The 15,461-nt window shown below is 34.6% G+C and overlaps 1 protein-coding gene and 1 long non-coding RNA gene across 14 annotated transcripts in view; one reads left to right on the forward strand and one right to left on the reverse strand.

The window, feature by feature from the left end:
- Window positions 1-2,857: 2,857 nt before the first annotated feature.
- Window positions 2,858-15,461, forward strand: part of LOC108104383 (neurobeachin) — a 189,684-nt gene continuing 177,080 nt past the window's right edge. For all 13 annotated transcript variants that reach the window (XM_041818065.1, XM_041818070.1, XM_041818075.1 and 10 more), the window contains exon 1: window positions 2,858-3,118. In XM_041818065.1, the coding sequence (XP_041673999.1) occupies window positions 2,960-3,118 (159 nt within the window). In that variant the 5' untranslated portion in view covers window positions 2,858-2,959. The remainder of the gene's footprint in view (window positions 3,119-15,461) is intronic.
- Window positions 14,367-15,461, reverse strand: part of LOC108110282 — a 45,122-nt gene continuing 44,027 nt past the window's right edge. The window contains exon 2 of the long non-coding RNA XR_001772557.1: window positions 14,367-14,568. This is a non-coding gene — a long non-coding RNA (uncharacterized LOC108110282). The remainder of the gene's footprint in view (window positions 14,569-15,461) is intronic.

Here is a 15,461-nt window from a genome sequence, read left to right on the forward strand (position 1 = left end):
AAAAGAAAGAAAACGAAATTAGTTAATAAATACCAATTGCTTCTTACAACAAAAAAACACACAAAAAAGGTTCTTATAAATATTAAAATTTAAAATTATTTAAACATTTTATTTTTAAGCCAGGAAGGAGGAAGTTGAGTCGGTAATTTCAAAGATCTTTTTGATCGATTGAACGCGTGACTTTCATTTCCAACTGGCATTGCATCTTTATTTCGTAACGAAATTACCAACTTCTCTCTCTCTTTCTCTGTTTCTTACCGGTTCTCCTCCTTCCCTCTCTCACTCTATCTCTCTCTGTTGGCCATAAAAATAAAACAACTACAAAAAGTGGTAGCAGCTCAGAGCCAAAAAGGCAAAGCAAATGAAACGCAATGAGACTCGCTCTCCGTATTGGAATTTTTTTTCTATAATTTTTTTTTTTTTTCTGTTGACGTGCAATTAGCAAAGTGGCCGCATTCAAAGATTCGTAAGCAAACCTCAATATGAAATATATATATATAAAAAAATAAGTAAAAAAACAGATAATCACCTGCCTTATCTAAACATAAAAAGAAGTAAAGTAATAGCAACAAAATTTGAAAAGAAAACAAAAGTTAATATCAAGAAACCAGTCAACGCTGCTTTGCCTGTTTTTTGCCACGCCGGTTTTTCTTCTTTGCCTTTTTGTTTCTGTTGTATTTCTTTTTTTTTTTTAACGAATTATTATTTGTTTTTACTGTTTTTGTACTGTTTTTTAACATAAAATGTAGTATTTTATAAAATCAAAAAAAAAAGCTTGCTTACATATATAGTAGAAGAATGTTGAAACTGCATTTTTGTGAGTCCTAAAATTGAGAACCCTGAAAATCCCTTCACTTCCTTTATTTTTCCAAAAAATAATATAAATGATCAAAGTTAAAAATAGTAAAAAAAAATGTTTTATTTTCGAAGAGAAAATGCTTTTTAAAGCCTAACTAAATGAGGTTTTTTACTAAAAAGAGATACTAAATCAGTTAATAAAATAAGAAAATTAGTGCCTTCTCCTAATTAAATGCTACCCGTCTTGTTGGACATTTTTCCAATAAAAGTAAACCCCTCTTTTACCAAAGAGGTTTTCCATTTAGCACACAGCTGCGTTTCTTTTATGGTTTTTCCATCGCCAGCTGAATCAGAAGCACACCTTGTTCTTCTTCAGGTGTGTCAGCGTTATATATGTTCTTTTTTTTTTTTTTTTTTTTTTTACTATCCCCAGTCAGTGGTGTTTGCTGAACGTTTTAGAACTTGGTTGCTTCGACAGTTTTCCCATAGTATTTTCCAGTAAACGTCGGGGCATTAACCCCCAGTCTTATCGTCGATGCGTGACGAACCGAGAAAACTATAGGTTATATCTAGGCTATTTTTTTATATATATAGAATTAGCTAATGAACACGATCATCTGTTGAGATTTTCTCAAAGATAAATACCTACTAAAAAAAAAAAATAACGTGGTATTACATAAATCTGGGTCTACACCGTGCCGGGAGTTAATGCAAGCAAAAAGAAGAAGAAGAAAAAAAAAAACGTAACAAATAAAACGAAAATTATAAATGCACATAAATTCCCCAGACAATTTTCCACTTTGCTCTGTGAGCAGCCAAGAAGCGAATGAATAATGGAACGAAAATTTGCTCCATCAAGCACGTGTAATATCCCTGCCCCTCATATCCTTGGGAAAACCACTAACATCACCCAAAACTCCCACTTTAAGAAATAACACCAACCCAACCCAACGCCCCCCCCAAAAACCAAACCTTAACCCATGACGCGCGCAGATCAAACGAATATTTCGAATATTTTACTTTGTAGCTTGGCTATTATATAATGTAAAATAAGAATTTAATTTCATTTTTTAATGTACCTGCGCTCATTTTAATTTTTGGAAAAACCAAAAGCAAGTACAGTGCGTTACATAGGTTTAGGTTGGGGTTTTTCTTTATTAAATAAGTTAAATAAATTATAAAGGATAAAAAATAGAATATTTATAATGAGAAAACTCACAAACTAACAAATTTGAGAGGACCTAAGCCAATGAAACGCACTGTACCCCATCAAATATTAAAGTTATTGCATTTCGTACTCATGTACCTATTTCTCTTTCTCTCTTTTTTTTATATATGTCACCACCACCACAACCACCAACCACACCAAAAAATCACCAAAACCTCAATAAAAAATATAAATTTAATAATATTTAACAAAAAAAAAGTGTGCAATTCCAAAATATATATATATATATATAACCAAGTGTTATATAACAAAAAATAAAATAATGCAAAATTTGTCAAGTGCCGACGTCGAAAGTTGCTCAACAATATGAGCCAAAAAGGCGGCAGCAGCCATAACAACAGCGACAGCAATTTAGCTGCCCCACAACAACAACAACAACAACAACAGCTACTACTACGACAACAACAACAGCAGCAGCAACAAGAAAAGGAAAAGTGCAGCAGCAGCAACAACAACAACACATAAATAAAATCAAAATAGCAACAAGCAAAAATCCAGCCAAAAAAGAAAAATAAAAAATAAAAATCAATTAAAAATTTGAAATAATAATTTTTTCCTCCCCTCCAATTGCCTGGCAATATTTAATTGTTTATATATATATATATAGCATTACCATCTTCATATATATATCTACTATATATGTAAATGTATTATATATTTGTGTATCTGTGTGTGTGTGTGTATTTTCGTGTGCATTCCATCCATTAATTCTATAACTCAATCTATATAAAACAAAAAACAAAAAAAAACAACAAACAAACAACAACAAAAAATTTAAAAACCTTTAAAAATATAAAACAAAAAAACGAAAACTGAAAACCGCATGTAAAACGCGTTAAAATAAATAAATAAATTTACAATTATTGCGAATTATATATTGTGAAAAACAACAACAACAACAACAAAAATACACTGAAAAAAACGTACACCAAAATGGCGGACATCATGCGTCCGCCGTATAGTGAGATAAAACGGCCGGACGAAATTGTCAGAATGACAACTGCCGACAATCTCAAGTTCGCCGTCCTCATCGGCCTCATCGAGGTTGGTCAGGTGACCAACCGGGAGGTGGTCAACACCGTCCTGCATTTGGTAAGTGTTGGTCAATCGATAAACTATAAGTTTTTATTCAATTCGATATTATTATCGATATAAATATATATTGTGATCTGTTAACTGTAACTTTTTCGATATTTGATATCAAAAGGTTCTATTACTTTTTCAAGTCACAAAACATAAATTGTATATCGATAGGATGGTATATATCGATAGAATAGTTTTTCTCTATTAAAAGTTTTTCAATCAAAGGAAAGTCAGAAAGTAATCAGAACAACTTGTATACCAAAATCATATTAGAAAATTTTATAAAAACATATACGGGTTATAAAAAGGTTTCCTTAAGGCCAACTAAACCTAAGTTTTAACCAATTTTATAAAAATATCGATAGTTTAATTAGTTCCATATGACAAGTTAATGATTTTTCTGTAGATGATATATTTTCATCTCTAATTTGTAAATAAATGTTAAAGTTAAGCCACAAAATAACTTCAAATTTCGACAATGAACTAAAGTTAGATTATTCTCTGATTAATTTACCTAATTTTATAATACATTATAACTGCTTAGGGGGTCATTGCTTTTGTGGGTCACAACATTGAAGTGAGATCAGTTAATACCTTTGTTGGCAAAACAAGTTTAAACTCATGGTTTATGGGTTTCAAATGAGTTAACTAGCTCGAAACTTGCTAATAAAAACAAAATTAAAGTAGACCCAAAAAGGTTAGGTTAGTTAACTTCTATATTTATTTCATTTTTGTATTTGCGTTTTAACAAAAAACAAAAAACAAAATAACAAAATAACAAAATAAATAGCATTAAAATTAATATTCATGCCGGGCAATTGCAATGCAAAAACCTAAAATGCAATTTAATTACATTCAGGTGTTGCAATGTTGCGTAAATGAAAATTAAAATCAAATTATATCAATGCAAACAGTCAGTCAGTCGCATTTAATTTTGGCTTGGAAAAACTTAAAGAGGGGGAGGGGAAATGTGTTAAAAGGAAACAAAAAAAACTAGAAAATCTCGACAGCAATTTAACTCACTGTTTAGAAAGTAATTTTCTTCACACAGCAAGACAGCAGTAGATTTTCTTTTTTTTCTTACGCCCATTCCCATTAGAGGAAAAATTAACATTTCCAGCAAGCCGCAAAATGCAAAGGATAAGATGTGTGGGTGGTTGGGCGGCTTCTGGAGGTCGCTGTGTGAATGTGGGTGGTGAAATTATAAGAAGTATGCCAAAAATCTCACCCGTCTGTGTGTGGGGCTGTGATTAGGATCAAAAGGCTGGGGACTAAGACAATGTCTTCTTGTTCATCTTCGTGTCTTGGTATTTTTCTCACTCCTACTCAGATTTTCCCTCTCAACACCCACACACTCGCACACTCGCACACTCGCACACTCGCACACTCGCACACACTCACATGGCGAACATTATTATTATAACATATTTAAATTTCTGAAGCTTAATGAAAACACGACACCGTCGCTCATCATTACCGTTCGGTTCCACCTTGTGAAAATGAAAATGAGGAAAACCCAACGTCAACCGAGCAGCCACCGCCAGGTGGCGCTGCCATTGAGTCAGAAAAGTTATCAGAGTTTCAGTCAAAAAAAAAAAGCAAAAAAAAATTAAATAATAAAATAAGGAAAAAAACTCCTCCATCCACTTGAGGAGGCCACTTTTTTGGCCCTGGCTGAGCTGAAAATGCGGAAAATATTTCTGTGACTTACACTAGGAAAAATAATTTATTAGTTTGTAAAATCAAAAAATTTTAAAAAATATTCAAATAATTTTAATAAATCTTTAAGGCAGTAAATAAATTCCAGACCATCAAAAGGCTTATAAAAATTTTTATAAATTTATTAAAAAAAATATATAAAATAACTAAAAAATCTTCTAAAATATAAAATAATTGAATTTTATTCCAGAAAAATACATTTTTCAAGTGCCTAGCAAATAGGAAAGCTTTTTAGGCTTCAAAAAAGAAAAAAAAAAGTTAGCAAAAGGGGTTAGGAAAAGTCTGAAGAGGGGGCTAGTTAAGATGGCTGGTGACTGGTGGGTAATAAGAAATTGAAAAGAAATTGAATTGAAGTTCGTCATCCGCTCAGCGACGTCGTCGTCGTCGTCGTCGTTTCCATCGCACTCGAATAGCCTCAGATAAGATAAGCGCCAAACCGGCAGATAAATTGTAGATACAGACAGGTACACAGGTGCACACCCCTACACATATATATATATATAGCAAAAGCAGAATGTGTGCCAAGTGGGGGAATAATGTACATACCTTTATATACATATATATATATATATAGGCTACATTATATGGCACGATCTGATAAGCGTGAAAAAATGCGTTGACGTGTTCCAATGCCAGCTGCAGACTCGAAAAACTCTCTTCGCCCAAAAAACAAAAAAAAAAGAAAAGAAAAATGTTCCACAAAGATAATAAAAATACGAAAAAAAAACGAAGAAAAGTACCAACGCCTACGTAAAAGCTATGAAAAATCCCCTATCAAAAGACATCCCAAAAACAAAAAAAATAAAAAAAAGAAAAAAGAAAAAAGAAATCAATAGAAACAACGTGGTCGATTAATGATTATGGATATGGGAGATGTTAATGGATGGCAATTGCTGATAGGGATACGAGTGGAAATATGGATAGGTTATATTTTGCGGCAGGTGAGCTAGGACTGGGGCAAAGGGGGGATTTCTGATTTGGGTTCTGGTAATGGATGCCTTTCATAGGTCGTATCTCAAAGATAAGTGGTTAATAGATAGCCACAAATTCCAAAAATCCATTAGGATAAAAATGAAATATAGGGAAGCCCACGGAATATTTGCGTTCCTCAATTTCTTAAGCCTCAAACCTTCTACTAAATATCTGACACATTGACAATGAAATTTGAAATGTCAAAGTCAAAACTATCGATAGTTTAAAAAGCAAACGCTACATGGGCCACACTGTATTAAAAGTAAAGGGTGGCCCACGAAAGATTTGCTTTATAAAATTGCTTTAAAAATATAAATATTTCCAAATTTTCTTTAAGCGTAAAGTTAACCATTTCGTAAGCCGCAAACCTTCTACTAAATATTTGACACATTGACAATGACATTCGAAATGTGAAAGTCAAAATTATCGATAGTTCAAAAAGCAAATGCTACATGGGCCACCCTGTATATTTCTTGCAATATAATACATATTTTTGGGACTTCAAATATAAAGTTGATTACATTTTTGACCTTTGAGTTAATAATTAAATGAACAAAAAAAAAACAGGCCGCAAACTAGATTACTTTGCCTTCCGTTTTCCCCGAAAAGGTTTTCTTCTTTCCATGGTTTTCCTTCTTTTTACGACCTCCAAACTCAACCAAAAAAGAAACCAATCCGAAAACTGAACTCAACTCATTTGGCTCACTTGAGGGTCACTCGCCATGTTGGCTTAATCGGTCATTGGGCTTGTTATACGGCTCAATTATGCCCGTTTTGCCATGTGGCGCATTTGCCTCTGGCCCTCACAAAGCTCACTACCCCCGCCCTCTCCTGGCCCCTTTCCATGTTCAACATTTTGGCCATGGGCCCATGGGCGTTGCAACCCCCTCGAAAATAACCACCACCCACCCCCAATCTCTACAATCCAGAGTTTCAGGAGCCGCCTTCTGTTGGTGTCACGTGCAAGAGAGGCAAAAGCCTTTTAATCGATTTCTCGTAGTCGTTCTCGTTTTTTGCCCTTCTCTTCTCTGCTAGTAAAATAATCGTTTAATGCAAATCGCTTTCTGTTTAGGCCCTCCAAAAAATAAGACCAAAGCCAAAAGGTATTTACTTGCATTAAAAATCCAGGAGCGAAATGCATAAAAAGGATAACGATTCCTGTCAATGTTTTATTCTGTCCTGTCCTGTCCTGCCTTGTCCCTTCTTTTAATTAAATTTTATTTGAACGCTTTCTTGAAATTTAATCACGAAATGAAATGACTAGGAATGGTCGTTAACTTATTTTTCAACGATTTCCTTTTAAATCGAAGATTCTTTTAAATGGATTTTACATTTATTTATTTTTAAACGAATTTAACATCGTGAGATGAGGAATAATGTAGGCATACTAATCGATTTTTTGATGTTAAGTAAGAACTTTTGTAAGATTAAAAACTATCCAAAAATAATCTGTATTTCTCCCACAGCAAGGCGAAGAATGCTCCTTATTATAGAAAGTTATACATCGTTAAGATCGTTATTAAAATTCCATTAAAATTGGATTCACACATAAAAAAGTAAAACTGCATTCAAGGTTAAAAAAAGTATTTTTTTAGGAAAATTTGATGATGTTGCCCCTTATCAAATATGCGAACTTGGGTTTAACCTCATTTCCCCCTATAAACGGTAGTAATTTCTCCATAACTAAGCCAATAATGGTCCAATCATGGAATGTCATACCTCGTTGAGTTTGTTTTTGAATTCCTCGTCCAACTGCATTCACAGTTTAAAATGTCAAAATATTGTCATTTTTTGCAAATTTTAATGGTGTTACCGCTTATCGAAAGTGCGAAATTTGGTTTCTCCTTATTTCCTCTTTTGAGTTTCAGTATTATTCCCATAACTAAGCCAATAGTAAACCGGATCTGGAATGCTATATCTCGTTGAATTCTTTATTAAATTTCCAACAAAACTGCATTCACAGCTAAAATTGTTAATTTTTATCCATTTTTCTCAAAAAAGACGATGTTACCCCTTACCGAAAATGCGAAATTTGATTTCTCCTCATTTCCCCCCCAAAGTGGTTGTATTATTCCCATAACTAAGCCAATAATGGTCCAAATATGGAATGTAATACCTCGTTGAACTTGTAATTAAAATTCCAAGAAAACTGTATCCCAGGTTAAAAAAGTAAAATTTTGTCTTTTTTCGCTAAATTTTGATGATCTTACCCCTTATTAAAAGTGCGAAATTTGGTTTATCTCGATTTTCTCCTCAGAATGATACTAATATGCCCATAACTAAGCCAATATTGGTTCAAATATGGAATGTCATACTCCGTTGAGTTTGTTTTTTGATTCCTAGCCAATCTGTATTTGAATCTAAAAAAGTAAAATATTTGCTAATTTATCAAGAAAAATAACAGCCCCTACGAAAAAACCGAAAGTCTAACAGAATTCAATTTCCTAAAATCTTTCAAATAACAATCCGGATTTCTTAACACATGCTCTTTGGAAATATAATAAAGCTTAAGTTAAATATGTTTTATATTTTCCCTAAATAATTTTATGTAAAAGAGCAAAAAACAAATGCACTTTTGTATGAAATGTTTTCCTTTGACTATGCAATCAGATAGATATAGAATCTATATATCACATAGAGAATATTTGATAAACTAAACAATATCTCTTGTATACCGAGTACCGAGTGCATAAATTCACCATCTGAAAATTTGTTCTATAAATATTATCCAGATAAATATTTGCACAAATTCGTTTCACAATCAGCAATTGTTGTCCGTACTCTGTATACTTTTTCTTTTTTTCTTCGCATTTAGTTAGTACTAGCTACTCTGTTTTCACCCCTCTCTCTATTTATCTTGTTCTATATATATTTTCCCCTTTTTTATTTTAGTTCCCTCTTCACCTTTTACATATCATTTTCTGCCTGATAAAGTCGTTCAACAGGAAAGAAAAAAGGTGGAAAAATACAAAAAAAAAAAGAGAAATACGAAATGAGGGTTCTACTAAATAATGTACGAACATACTTTGCTACTTTTACTTAATTTAATTAACGGCCCGGGCAACGACAACAACAGCAACAACAACAAGAACAAGAACAACAACAATAGCAACATGACTTTGACGTCGACGCCTGTCAGCTGTTCAAGTGTCAGAGAGGAAACAATGAAAATAGGCTTTATATTGTTGGCATCCTGATGAAGGACACCGCCGCCAGATGATGAGAGGGGGTGGTTTTTAGGGGGTGTGCGGCCGACAAGTGGGTGGTTTTGGCGGCCGCAAAGGACACAGAGGGAAAAAAATCGAATTAAATAGATTTCTAAAAGAACTTTTAAATATAAAAAAAAATGAGAAATATTTTTTGGAATTTTTTTAAAAATTTAAAATTAATAGAAAATTTGTTCAACGGATTAAAATGAAAAAATAAATTAAAATTATAATAAAAATTAAAATAAAATACTAAAAAAATGTATTCTAATGTTAAAATATTATTATTTTTTTAACCTAAATATTTTTATATTTTTTACTAATTTATTAACTATTTTTTTCCCCCGTCACTAAGTGAAAAGTGTAGACCAAGCGAAGAAAGTGAAATGAAGAACAAAGGGAGATAGAGAGAGAGAGAGCGCAAAAGGAAAACTTGCCTAGACAACGTGTGGAATGCAAGTGGGTGGATAAATTTTCGTATGCGGGGGGGGCTTACACCCCTTCCATCATTGCGCCCCCCCCCTTTTAGCCTCTTTTTGCCCTCTCTTATCAGCCAAACGAAATGAAACGTCACGAACTTCTTGTTCTTCTTTTTCTTGTGAAAACGAAACGTTAACGTTAATACAAAAACAAACACAGGGATGGGCTGTGCTCGCCCTGTCTTGCTCTATCTACCACCCTTGCCGCCTGTTTACTCTCTTGCTCTCTCCTTCAACCCTAAATGGAAAATTAAACAACAACAAAACGCGACGATAGACGGCGCCACTGTGTCCTCTTTTGTTTTGTTTTTGCTTTTGCTTTTGCTTTGGCCAACTGCTTCTGTTTCACCCCTTCTCCATTTTCACCCCACTCAACCTCCTTTCCTCCTCCTCCTTTCTTTACCCCCTGCTTTTTTTTGGCTTGTTCTGGAATGAAATCGAATGGTTTTTGGGCTGCTTTCGCGTACTTTCGCCAGCTACCTATAAGAAAAATAAGCAACAGAAACACCTGCACTATGGTGGAAAATTCAGAAAATGTAACAAAAAGAAGTTATAAAAGAAGTTAATACTAAAAAGTTAATACTAAAATCAAAGAATATGTAAAAAAAAAGACACACATTTTCTTAATAAATCCAATCTTTCTTTGACTTGCATTCAAAGACCATTAAAGACTCTCATATGCAAGCTGTGCAAAAAGATTTATAAGCACAAATCCCCGAGTATTTCCCATTGCGCCTGACGCATTTAAGATTCACATCCAGTTGGAAAACGTGGCCACCAAAGGAGTTTTCCATGTGGGCGGGTGGTGGGTTGAATGGATGGATGGACGGACGGATGGATAGATGGGTGGCGTTGAACAACACAAGGGAGGGGCATCTATGTATATGTATGTGGGTGTGGGTGTGGGTGGCAAGGGTAGGGGAAATGGGTGCCGCGCCAAAACGAAGACACGACAACCGCAAGAGATTTAACGACCAATAAAGAACAACGCAATGTTATTTAAGGACGAGTCTACGACTGAAGGGATTCTCGCATGCGCCCGCCGCATTACGCATTACGTGGGCACGTAGAGCCGGGAAAATCTAGGAAACGGTACTGGTTCTGGTTCTGCTTTTTGGTTCTTCGTCGTCTGGGACAGGGTCTGGGCGGTACTGGGCAATGGACTACGGACGTATTATGTGTAACCGGTAGCCATTTCAAAGGTCCTTTGATTGCATGACTCGACCATCCGTTTTCCGATGCCCTTTCCGGTGGATATAATCAGTTTGAAAATACGTTTGATCACCATTCCTATTTAAAAAAAAGACCATTTATATAGTCAGAGTTGTGTTTTTAAGCTATAATAAAATAAATAATCGATATTGTTATCGAAAAACTTTGATCTTATTAAAAGTTTAATATTAAGAACTTGATTTCTCAATTATTAGTAAAATTAGTATAAGTTCTTAACTGTAAAATATTCATTGACTGTTTTGTAAGTTAAGAACTTCAATAACTAAGGTCGATAACTAAAATCGATAATTAAATCGATAACTTAATTCGATAAATAAAGTATATCGCTAAATTCGATCACTAAAACTGATAACTAAATTCGATAACTAGATTCGATAACTGAATTCGATAACTAAAATCGATAACTAAAATCGATAACTAAAATCGATATTATCGATTTAAATCAAAATCTAAATAACTTTTCACCAAGAGCATTCCCATTTTCGGTGACCTTCCATTCTTATTCTGTGTTTCAGTTTTTTTTTCCTGTTGTTGTTGTGGTGTGGGTCGAGGGGGTGTATGGTTAGTCAGTGGAGGGGGGGTTGGTGTTTTGTGTAAGTTGGAATGGGTGGTTGAATTGGAGGCGTGACACATTTATGGGCACATTTTGTAACGCAACGTGGCAAGCTGATGAAAACTTCTGCGGCAGCAACTGTGGAACTTCATTAACGTCATTATCAGTGTGTGGGCTTCGTAAGTGTGCAAGGGAAAAACTCGAAGAGAAGTGGAGGTGGTAGAGGTGGTGGAAAATCGAAGAGGGTATGGTCGACCCACACACACACACACACACACCCCTGCACCCGTTGCATCCCTTGGTAAATAATGACCAACGCCTCTTGGCCACTTTGGAAGCGGTCACATTTGTTGTTTGGCTGCAAAATTGCTTTCGATTCCAAGGGATCCATATGGTTTTGACACTTTGAGAAATATCTATCATTGTTCCAGTTATTTATCGTTGTTTTATGACTATTATAAATTATCTAAAAGGAAGAAATATGAATTAACTCATTTTAATAATTGTTAAATTAAATCTTTCTTATTAAATCTTTTGGTTGAGAAAGCCAAGTAACTCACAAGACGTTACCCAGCAACAAGGCTTTTGGAAAATTCTGTATAAAATCCATCACAATGCCAACCACCAAATCCGAGTGGCTAATCAAGTTTTATCTTTAGAACTTTGATGGCTGTGATAAGGGAACTTTATATGATGCCTCGAGATGTTTCCTCTTCAGATTTTTAATAACATTTTCAAAGAATGACAAACACAAAGGGGGCGGACTGTTTGGTTTTCGTTGGGTTGGGTTGGGTTCTGGCAAATTACGTTGACGACAAATGCTGAACGAAAAGGAAATATAAGAAGAAGAAGAAGGAAAAGAAGAAGGGGGAGGAAAAAAAGAAAAGCAGAAGAAAAATCAATAAAATTCAATAGAAGGCAAACGGTTTTATGGTCGCTTCGGGTGGCTATATTAGTGATAAAGCTGACGGTAGTGGCGGCAAAAATCTGTTTTAATTTTTTGCTGTTGTTTCGCATTTTCCGCCCACCTCTCACTTACCGCCCCCTCATCCTTTATTTATTTATATGGCATGTATTATATGGGGAGTCTGATCCTTCCTTTCCTTTTTTTTCGGGTTCTTTCTTTTTTGGAGGTGGTCCCGCCTGTCGCCTGCTTATTTATGTATGTTTCTCCTAGTGGGGTGTGAGAGGAAGGAAGAAAATGTGTGCCCATGTCCTGTGGATAATGGATAAACATGAGCAGTACGAAATCGGATTAACATCTGGTTAATACCGGATGTGTTGAAATTTATCTGGCTTGACCTCTGAATGATGGGCATTTAACACGGTTTATGTTATTACAATGGTAAAAGGTTGCAGATTCGATTTAACTGATTGGTGGTTATGGAATGGTTTAAAGATTTTGAAATGGAAGTTAATATTGTTGAGATTTTAACTTAGTAACTATAACTTTAACTATTTCTTGCTTATTTTGCAGTTGAATTTACTTAAATATTTTATATTTCATACTTAGGTTGAGATTTTTAAGCAGAAGTTAGGGTTCTGTCTGAGATACCTCAAACTGGTCTTGTTTTTCCAATATTTGTTCAACATTTAACCCAAAATCAATGTGATTTATGGCATCTGCATTCTATATAATATATATATACAATATCCCCAAAAATGCTATCTGCAATTTGAATGCCTTGACAGGGTCAACAGCTCCATCTTTCCGCTTTCGCTTTGTGCGTTAATCCGCCTGTCAGCGCTTCCTTTTCGGCCGCCCGTCAATTTTCGCCATGGTTCGAGGCGGTTCAAGGAGGGGCAGCCCTGTGTAACCTTAACCGTAAACGAAACCGAAAAAAAAAAAACTGAAAGAGAAACACAGTAGCCCAACCAACCAACCCCCTTGGTCTTGGCTTTCTTCCATTTTTTTTTTTTATTATTCAAAGGGCAGGCCTTTGCCTCCTCCAACTTCTCTCTGGAGAGACTTCCGCAGGACACTTTGAGGAAGCCTTGGGTTTCCGTCTGCCAGAAAGCAAAAAAAAAATAAAAAAGAATCGTTTGCGATTATGTAATTGACGGCATGGGATTGAAAACTATTCAAGCGTAATGTGTTTCTGTTGATTTAATTATGGCCAAGAAGAGAATCTGAAAGAAAGGCAAAAAATTACTTAAAACTGCTTGAAATTTTCCTTTAAAACTTTAAAAATCATTTAAATTTCTTACCTTTTTCTAATAAAATTTAAACAAACCATCATTGAACTTTGTTTCAAGTTTAAATATCACACATTGGCCCCGGGGAAATGGAAATCCTGCGGCACTTAATTGATTTTATAATACTTTCCGATGACTGCACTGCAGAGCCTTGGTCCAAGGACACATTTATATATATATAAAGATATATAGATATATATATATATATATATATTCTTGTATATATAACGCAGCGGGTCCTGCGTCTAATGGCGATTTTCTTTTCTCTTGTCCGTCTCTTGATGGCTTTTCAAATAAAATGCAAACATAAATGCGAACCGAGCCAGCGGTTGAGTGCAAATAAAAGCGAAAATCTTGCCAATTGAGTTGAACAGATTCTCTGCTTTTTTTTTCAAAGGGGGTATGAGGTTTTTATTAGTAGTGGATGGGTGGTAAACCCACTGGGGAGCCGTGTGACGCAGCGGATTTTGGGCCATTTGCGTTTATCCAGAATTGCTTTGTCAGGATTTAATGATGACAACACGAGTCGACAAACTCCAAGAAAATCTTCTAAAAAATATCAAAATTAAAGATTTATAAATCTTTTTTTCTCTATATGAAATATTTCATTTTTATGTGATTTTTGTTTATAAATATAATTTATAAATCTTCTTAAATTTCTCTCATTTCTGATTATTTTCTGCTTTTCCTTTTTTTTTTCCCCTTTTCACTGCACTGCGGACATTTTCATTTTGTTACCATCTCTCTCTCTCTCTTTCAGCAGCAAGGCAAATCGAATCAATCATCAAATCAGTGGGGTGAGGGCTGGTGCTTTTCCAACAGCCTTTTTCTGATTCCGCTGTTTCCTCGCTTTCCCTCCTTTCCTTCACCATTTCCTTCTTCAAGTGCAGAATGTTGCATGCATAAATGAATGACATATATTTCACATCTTCACCGCTCCCTCAAAAGAAAAGTGGCAGAGGAAAACGTTAACATTTTCTACCGTCTACCCTCTTGATTCGTTTTTTTTTTCTTGCTCTTTGTATTTGTGGGTGAAAGAGCGGTTGGCGGCCAATCAATATGTTTGCATAGGGAGGGGTTGGATGGTAGTACAGGATGCCGCTGCAACAGTTGCAAAATACAGTGGCAAAAGTAAATTAAATAAAAAAGTATTGCAAAAGGAAAATAAAAGGTGAACAAAATAATTAAAGAAAACATTCAATCAATATAAATTTTTATTTCAAAAATTTTCCCATCAAAATGTTTGCTTAAATTAACAAGAAAACCACGAAAAGCGATCGTTAATTAAAGGAATTTTAATGGCGTTGGGAAAAAGTGTTGGAAAAAACTGTCAAAGAATTCATTTAAAAATTCAACAAAAAACTTCTCTTTATTCATTAAGTTGAAAAAGAAGTTGTATATTTTTAAAGTTAAATATTTATATTTAAACCTCCAAACAAAAGCTATTCAAGTTTCAAGTTCCCTTGAAAATGTAGAAAATCAAGCATATCCTTGTTGGCCACCCCCCCTAGCTATTACGGGAAAAGGACTCTGGCTCATATGGTCGTGTAATGTGATTCATAATTTATATAACTTTAATGAACAACATTAATATGCGAATTATGACCAGGGCCAGGGGACAGAGTTCCATGCCCTTGTATCCCATTTTCTCCACCCTTTTTTTTCTGTTTCAATTTTTTGTTTTTTTTTTGTATTTGCCACTGGTAGCCAGGACATGCCGCAAGGACATTGTACGCCCACATAGTTGTGGGCTGCCGCCAACGCCAGCTGGACACAAAAAATTATATTTATATATATAGATATATATATAAAGAGAGAGATAGATAGAGAGGGAAAGAGAAAGGATAAGAAAAAATAAACTGAAAATGAAATGAAATGACAAAAACTCGACAACACTTTTGGGATAACATTGTAAATTTTATTATAGCCCATAGAAAGGATGGTCCCGGGTGTATATAGGGATAGGGATAGAGAGGAGAGGAGGATAGGGATAG

This window comes from Drosophila eugracilis, unplaced genomic scaffold (assembly GCF_018153835.1).
Source record: "Drosophila eugracilis isolate 14026-0451.02 unplaced genomic scaffold, ASM1815383v1 contig_2147, whole genome shotgun sequence".
Taxonomy (NCBI): Eukaryota; Metazoa; Arthropoda; class Insecta; order Diptera; family Drosophilidae; genus Drosophila; species Drosophila eugracilis.